Source organism: Gavia stellata, chromosome 30, assembly GCF_030936135.1.
Source record: "Gavia stellata isolate bGavSte3 chromosome 30, bGavSte3.hap2, whole genome shotgun sequence".
NCBI lineage: Eukaryota > Metazoa > Chordata > Aves > Gaviiformes > Gaviidae > Gavia > Gavia stellata.
In genome coordinates this window covers 1,850,753-1,859,177 of record NC_082623.1, presented here as the reverse complement: position 1 = coordinate 1,859,177, position 8,425 = coordinate 1,850,753, and the positions used below count along the sequence as shown (strand labels likewise).

Below are 8,425 nucleotides of genomic sequence, written 5' to 3'. Positions count from 1 at the left end.
AATGAACCCAAATCCCACCTCGCTGCGCCGGGGGATGAGGGCCAGCGTGTCCCTCTGTCCCACAGACACAACCCCGGCCAGCACCAACCACACCGCGGCCACCCAGTGTCCCCAGGCCAGGGGGGACAGACGGGGCCAGAGCTCTCCCCGACACTTCTGGGGGTGCCGCGGGACGGATCCTGCAAAAGGGACCCCGCGGGATGGAGCAGGGCTGAGCACCCAGGGGCAGGAGGCAGCGGTGACCCCCCAGCACTGGGGACGGTGACCCCGCTGCCACCAGCTTTAACCCAAGTCACGGACCCTCACGCTGGATCCGGATCCTTCCTTGGCACAAACCACCCTGGAAGGGTTTTTCCGACGGCGACCAAGTTTCGGGGCGAGCCCGGGGTTACCCGCCGGGCGCAGGCACAGAGGTCTGTGGGAGAGAGGGTTGGGTGCTGCCCATGTGGGGTGTCACCTAGGGTCAGCCCTGGGGGGGCCAGGCTGGCCTTGGGGTGGGGGGCACCCTGCGCACTCTGGGCTGCAGTCCCACCTGGGTGCCCCCGAGGCGAGCAAGCCCTGTTGCAGGGTGTGCACCCCAGGGTGAGCGGGGTGGTGGCAGCTGTGCCAGGTGGTTGTGTCCCCTCCCTGTCCCCCCCCTCCCCGCCTTGAAGCAGACGCCATCGGGCAAAGAGCAGGTGGGTGCGGTGCCGACGTCAAGCCCTTGACCCCACCCGCGCCACCCTGCCCTGCGCAATTCCAGCCTGGGCAGCGGAGCCAGCGGCACCGGGATTGGGGTGAGCGGGGGAACCCCGGGTGTCCCCCAGGACAGGGACCCCATCTAGTGACATGGGGAGAGTTGGTTCCAGCCGCTGGGTGAACGCTGTGGGGCTGGGATGGGGCAGGATGGTTGGGGATGGGTGGGCAGGGGGGTCCTGCTGGGGAGCGGGGCAATGCCACCGTCCCGGGGAGGGTGGATGGCATGGGAGGGGGCCCAGGTGGTTGGGGACACACGGGGGGTGACGCGGGGACCGTGCCCAGCCCAGGACCCTGTAAGCAGGATCGAGCTGCCCTCGCTGACCCCGGCAAGATGGGAGAACCCTTCGGCCGCTGGAGCAACCCCCCATCCCGGTGAGTACCCAGCGGGGTGGGGTGTCCCCACCTTGGGGACCCCCGAGGGCTGGGTGGGGAGAGGGGACCATGCTGCAGGCACGAAGGTCCGTCTGTCCGTCCATCCAGCAACGAATACGATGACAGCTCTGCGCTCCGACGGTCCAACAGCTTTGCCCGCCCCAGTGGGAAAAGCATCTACAGTGAGTGAGGGCTGCACCCCAAAACCCCCCTGCTCTTGTCCCCAACCTGTCCCTGTCCCCTGACCCCACATGTCCCCGCAGACCAGCGCAAGGACTACGGCCAGACCCTGCTCAATCCCCAGAGCCATTTCCAGCACCACGTCGAGGTAGGAGACCCCCAAAACTGCCCCAAGCCCCCCAACCTTGCCAGGATGCCCCTGGTTTGCAGAGCGTGGGGTGGCAACAGGGCACCCGGTGACACCCGGTGCTGTGTCCCCCCCAGCACCTGCTCACGGTGCGCCTGGAGAGGGACATCCGTAGCACCGATGACTGCCTGGCGCACCTGAAGGTGCTGGAGGCCCAGGGACGGGTCTGGGGGCAGGATCTCATCCTGCAAGTCAAGGACCAGGAATTGGTGCTGAGGGATGTGGAGAGCAAGGTACCCCCCATGGCACCCCCCAAAGCCTGGCACCCAGCTTGGCCATGGCACCCATTCTGGACCCAGCACCCCCATAAATCTGGTGTTCCCCCAGCTGTGGCATCCCCCGCAGCCCTGGCACCCCCAAAAACCCTGCATCTCCCCCCCTCAGCCCTGGCACCCCTCTTGGTCCTGACATGCACTCCAGCCATGGCACCCCATTAATCCTGGTACCCCCCCTCGACCCCAGCATGCACATCAGCCTTTCAGCACCCCCCCAGCCCTGGCACCCACCCTGCACCCCTAACCCCAGCACCCCCCGGCCATAGCACCACCCTGGTCTATGACACCCGCCCTGGACCCAAAACCCCCACAAATCCAGGACTCCCCCAGCAATAGCACCCCCATAATCCTCGTACCCCCCCCACACCTTTGCACACCTACAGGCCTGACACCCCGTTGGCCCTGGCACCGACCGCAACCCTTGCACCCCTATAACACTGGCGCCCCGTTACCCCTGCCACCCCCCAACCCTTGCACCCCTATAACACCGGCACCCCGTTACCCCTGCCACCCCCCAACCCTTGTGCCCCTATAACACTGGCGCCCCGTTACCCTCCTACTCCCCAACCCTTGCACCCCTATAACACCGGCACCCCGTTATCCCTGCTACCCCCAACCCTTGCACCCCTATAACACCGGCGCCCCATTACCCTGCTACCCCCTAACCCTCGCGCCCCTATAACACCGGCGCCCCATTACCCTGCTACCCCCCAACCCTTGCACCCCTATAACACCGGCACCCCGTTATCCCTGCTACCCCCAACCCTTGCACCCCTATAACACCGGCGCCCCATTACCCTCCTACTCCCCAACCCTTGCACCCCTATAACACCGGCACCCCGTTACCCTGCTACCCCCTAACCCTTGCGCCCCTATAACACCGGCGCCCCATTACCCTCCTACTCCCCAACCCTTGCACCCCTATAACACCGGCACCCCGTTATCCCTGCTACTCCCAACCCTTGCATCCCTACAGCCTGGCACCCCGTTATCCCTGCTACTCCCAACCCTTGCATCCCTACAGCCTGGCACCCACAGCCCTACCCCTGCCACCCCCCCAGACTCAGGACCCCCAAAAGCCTGGTGATCCCCTGGCTATGCCCCCCCACAACCCCACCACCCCCATTAACCCTTCAACCCCCACAACCCTACAACCCCCCCATGCCCTAGTCCCCCTCTAACCCTTGCACCCCCCTAGCCCTTTACCCCTACTAGCCATTCTGGGGGGGCTGAGCACCCCGTTTCCCCCCCGGCCAGGAGGAGCTGGAGTCTTACCCCCTGGGCAGCGTTCAGGGGTGCTCGGCCGCACTGGACGTCTGCGGCTACAACTCGGTGTTGGCCATCAGCGTGCAGGAGCGGAGCCCCCCGGGGAGCAGCGTCCTGCTCTTCCAGTGCGACCATCTGGGGGTGAGCCCCGAGGGTGGGCGAGGGGTGTTGGGGGGCAGCACCCCGGGACAGGGGGGGTTGATGCTGGTGGGTCTGTGCCAGGCAGAGACGCTGAAGAGCAGCCTGGAGAAGCTGGTGAAGCAGTGGAAGGAGGAGCAGAGGAGTCAGCACGGGCATAGGTAAGGGGGTACGTGGTTCTTCGCCCCCTCCCTGGGGACAGCCAGGCCTGGTCCCCCAAGTTTCCCCCCCCAAGTTGTGGGGGGGTCTCCCTGCGGGTGGGGGATAAGCCCACGCTGCCCCCAGAGTCCCTCCCTGTGGGCACAGCCCCCCTCCTGCCTCATGGTGGAGATCCCCCCCCTTCCTTGGGTGGGGGGACGGACCCCCCTTTTTGCCCCAGTGCCCCAGCTCCTGGTCAGCCCCTCTCCTACCCCCTACCACGGGCTCAGCCCCCTCCTGCCCCATACCCATGGGCACAGCCCCCCCATACCCCATCCATGGGCTCAGACCCCCCTCCTATCCCATACCCATGGGCACAGCCCCCCCATACCCCATCCATGGGCTCAGACCCCCCTCCTGCCCCATACCTATGGGCACAGACCCCCCATACCCCATCCATGGGCTCAGACCCCCCTCCTACCCCATACCTATGGGCACAGCCCCCCCATACCCTATCCATGGGCTCAGACCCCCCCTATACCCCCTCCCACACCTGTACCCCACCCCTGGGCTCAGTCTCCCCTCAACCCATGGGCACAGCACCCCCATACCCCATCCATGGGCTCAGACCCCCCTCCTACCCCACACCCACGGGCACAGACCCCCCCCATACCCCATCCATGGGCTCAGACCCCCCTCCTACCCCACACCCACGGGCACAGACCCCCCCCATACCCCATCCATGGGCTCAGACCCCCCTCCTACCGCATACCTACGGGCACAGCCCCCCCATACCCCATCCATGGGCTCAGACCCCCCTCCTGCCCCATACCTATGGGCACAGACCCCCCCATACCCCATCCATGGGCTCAGACCCCCCTCCTACCCCACACCCACGGGCACAGACCCCCCCATACCCTATCCATGGGCTCAGACCCTCCTCCTACCCCATACCCACAGGCACAGCCCCCCCATACCCCATCCATGGGCTCAGACCCCCCTCCTACCCCACACCCACGGGCACAGCCCCCCCATACCCCATCCATGGGCTCAGACCCCCCTCCTACCCCACACCCACGGGCACAGCCCCCCCATACCCCATCCATGGGCTCAGACCCCCCTCCTACCCCACACCCACGGGCACAGGCCCCCATACCCCATCCATGGGCTCAGACCCCCCTCCCACCCCACACCCATGGGCACAGGCCCCCATACCCCATCCATGGGCTCAGACCCCCCTCCTGCCCCATACCCACGGGCACAGCCCCCCCATACCCCATCCATGGGCTCAGACCCCCCTCCTACCCCATACCTATGGGCACAGCCCCCCCATACCCTATCCATGGGCTCAGACCCCCCCTATACCCCCTCCCACACCTGTACCCCACCCCTGGGCTCAGTCTCCCCTCAACCCATGGGCACAGCACCCCCATACCCCATCCATGGGCTCAGACCCCCCTCCTACCCCACACCCACGGGCACAGACCCCCCCCATACCCCATCCATGGGCTCAGACCCCCCTCCTACCCCACACCCACGGGCACAGACCCCCCCCATACCCCATCCATGGGCTCAGACCCCCCTCCTACCGCATACCTACGGGCACAGCCCCCCCATACCCCATCCATGGGCTCAGACCCCCCTCCTGCCCCATACCTATGGGCACAGACCCCCCCATACCCCATCCATGGGCTCAGACCCCCCTCCCACCCCACACCCATGGGCACAGGCCCCCATACCCCATCCATGGGCTCAGACCCCCCTCCCACCCCACACCCATGGGCACAGGCCCCCATACCCCATCCATGGGCTCAGACCCCCCTCCTGCCCCATACCCATGGACACAGCCCCCCCATACCCCATCCATGGGCTCAGACCCCCCTCCCACCCCATACCCACGGACGCAGACACACATGCCCCCCCGTACCCCATCCCCAGCCTCAGCCCCCCCTCAGCTCCCCCCTCCCCACCCCTCTTTGCCCAGGAGCAACCTGGACATGCCGCCGAGCCTGGTCCCCCCGTACGCGCAGGGTCCCTCCGCGGCCCCGGAGCGGTGGGCAGAGACCCCCGAGCCCGACTTCCCCGGGCCCCCCCGGCATGGGCTGCCCTCCTCGCACTACAGTAAGTCTCGGGTGGGGTTTGCAGCGTGCCTCAGTTTCCCCAGGAGCAGGGGGTGGGAGCGGGGTGACGGGGAGCAGAGCTGAGACCCTCTGCTGTCACCAGGCTTGCCGGACACCCAGCAGATGCCATGGACCAACCCCCCGGGCCAAGTCATGTCCAACGTGGACCGAGATGTTGTAAGTCCCATCCCACATCCACCCCACCTCAGATGGGGACACCCCAGCCCTCCCCGCCGGCACCCACCGGGACCCATCCTGCTCCCGCAGGAGGTCCTCAACCACGTGCTGAGCGACCTGGACCTCTTCGTGGTCCGGCTGAAGACAGCCCTGGGCTTGGTCAACACCGCCAACCTGAAGAAGAGGAAGAAGAAGAACAAAGGTGGTGAGGGAGGGCTGTGCCCCTGGGGGGGCTGGCGAGGGGCTGGGGGGGGGGCCATCCCGGTGCCAGCCCCCCCTCTCTGCCCACCCAGGTCTGCCCACCCAGGGTGACTACACGGACTTCTTCCAGAAGGTGAAATACGCCCTCAACCTCATGGTAGGTCCCGTTGGGCTGGATGCGGTCCAGTGGCTGGTGGGCATCCCCGGAACGTCCCTGCCCGCTCCTCTGCTGGGCTGGGGGGGCTGCGTGGGGCCGGGGGGGCTGCGTGGGGATGGGGGGGGCTGTGTGGGGACACCCATTCTCCCCTCCACGCAGGGAAAGACCCACTGGCACGTGCGGGAGCCGGATCCCTCCGAGCTGCTGCATCTCATCTTCACGGCCCTCTCCTTCGTGAGTGCCCCCAAAATCAGGTCCCAATCCCCCACCCAGGGGTGAGCAGGGTGGGGAGCGGTCCTCACCCCCCCACACCCCGCCCCATCCTGGGGGGCAGATATGGGGGGTGCTGCTCCATCACCGCCCACCCGGAGCAGGTCCTGGACCACTGCCCCAACCCCAGCCTGGCCCGGGCGGTGGAGGCACCGCTGCTGGTGCCGGAGGCGGTGGAGCTGCTGGAGAAGACCCTACACCAGGGTGACTACAGCACCTGGAAGAGCCTCGGCATCGCCTGGAACAAGACCAGGTGGGGTCCGGCCCCCCCCAGCACCAAGGGGGGGGTCCAGCCTGGGGCGTGGCGGGGGTCACATCACCCACCTCGGCTTTCTCCCCACCCGTTGCAGGGCAGAGTACCCCAACGGTGAGCTGGTGCCCCGCTACATCCCCGTCTTCTCGGACGGGTGGCTGCCCCCTCCGATGGAGCAGGTACAACATGGAGTGGGCCAGGATGTCCCGCCGTCTGCCTCAGTTTCCCCAACTCTCTCTCACCATCCGCCACACCCTCTGCTCCCAACACAGTCGCCGGCCACCGGCTGGAGGGACAACCCCGGCCAAGCGTAAGTGATCCCGCTGCCCCATGGATGCTGAGGGCTGGGGCAGGATCCGGCCCCCGGCTGGATGCTCATGCCCCCCCCCCCCATATCTCCAGGGCCCCCTTCCCTGCCCAGGAGCTGGTGCGAGCCCTGTACGAGTTCCAGGGCAGGAACCCCCAGGAGCTGAGCGTCAGGATGGGGGACATACTGCAGGTAGAAAAAAAAGGGGGTCCCCCTCGGGGGTGGGGAGGATGGAGCGGGGATCCCCACCCTGCCTGCTGGGGGTCCTGGAAGGGGGTGACAGCAGGGTGCTGCCCCCCCTTGCCACCACCCACCCTAGGTCCTGGACCAGCGGAAGAAGTGGTGGCTGGTGCAGGACGGCCGGGGGGAGAAGGGCTACGTCCCCAGCAACGTCCTGGAGCCCCTGGGGCAGGGGTATGGCAGGGGGTGGCACAGCCCCAGCCAGGTGGGTGTCCCCTCTCCCCTGCCCCCCCCACCCCCCCACCACCAGGAGGGGGTGGCAAGGGGCCACCCCACTACCCCCTCCCCTTGTCCCCCACTTCAGGACAGCCCCCCCAACCTGCACCCCGACTCCTCACCGGCGGAGGTGACAGCCTGGCTGAAGGACAAGGGCTTCTCGCGGATGTAGGTGGACCCTTGAGCCCCCCAACATGTGTGGCTCCATTTGGGGGGGCCATACCCAGCTCACCCCTTACTGTCTGTCTGTCCGGCCGCAGCACGGTGCGGTGCCTGGGGGTGCTGACGGGGCACCAGCTTCTGCAGATGAACCCGGCGGAGCTGCGGGCCGTCTGCCCCGAGGAGTGGCGACGAGTCCTCTTCAAGCTCTCCTCCGTCAGGACATCCCTGGGGGTGAGGGACCCCCAGCCTCGCGCCCCCTCCCCACCCAGGGGCTCCCCCACCACCCCCCCCCAACCCTTCTCCCTTCCCCTTCTCTGCAGATGGGCCCCAGGGATTGAGCAGCCGAGGCCACACTGGCACCGTGTCCCCCACTGTCCCCACCGTGTGCCCCCCAGGATGCAGCACGCCAGGCACTGCAGGGGCAGGGGGGGGCTGACCCCCACCCCTCCTGACCCCCCAAGATGAAGAGCCACTTGGGGGGGGGGGGGGGGTAGGGGATGTGTGTCCCCCAAAGCCACTGATGACACACGGCTGCTGGGACCACCCCCCCGCCACACCGGAGGGCTCTTGGGGACCCCCTCCCTTGCGAAGATGTGCCACCGGACCCCCTGCAGCAATGTGGGGGGCAGGCAGCCCCCCCCCGGGGGGGGGCGGGCACCGTGAAATGGGTGTGCACCCCACCATATGTAAAGCTACTGCTGCGGAAAATAAAGAGTGACAGCACCCGGGTCTGCGGAGGGGGGGGCACCCCATCTCCGTGTCACCCCTGGGCCACCTGGGTGGGGCAGGGAGGGGGACACGGCGTGCCACCCCCCAGCAGGAACCTGTCCAGCAGCACCCAAGGGACACCGCTGGGTCCCCATCCCAGGCTGCACCCCCCCCCCCCGCCCCGTGCCCAGGAGGCGACAGCCAGGAGGGGCCCAGGGGACAGGGCTGTCCCCAGCCCACCCAGCTCTGCGCCGCGGGGGGGTGGCAGGGCACCAAGCCCCCCCTCCGCCTTTGTCAGCGCTGCCTCGTTAGCCAGCAGG

At 67.7% G+C, this 8,425-nt stretch overlaps 1 protein-coding gene across 1 annotated transcript; it reads left to right on the top strand.

Annotated features, from left to right (window-relative positions):
• Nucleotides 1–1,069: 1,069 nt before the first annotated feature.
• On the top strand, nt 1,070–7,735 carry EPS8L3 (EPS8 like 3). The gene is made up of 19 exons (XM_059831006.1): nt 1,070–1,110; nt 1,219–1,292; nt 1,374–1,438; nt 1,555–1,710; nt 3,010–3,159; nt 3,241–3,317; nt 5,279–5,415; nt 5,518–5,591; nt 5,682–5,793; nt 5,885–5,949; nt 6,109–6,224; nt 6,284–6,472; nt 6,570–6,651; nt 6,745–6,782; nt 6,875–6,971; nt 7,099–7,224; nt 7,324–7,403; nt 7,496–7,649; nt 7,718–7,735. The coding sequence occupies exons 1-19, from the start codon at nt 1,070–1,072 to the stop codon at nt 7,733–7,735; spliced, it is 1,851 nt and encodes a 616-aa protein (XP_059686989.1).
• Nucleotides 7,736–8,425: the final 690 nt, after the last annotated feature.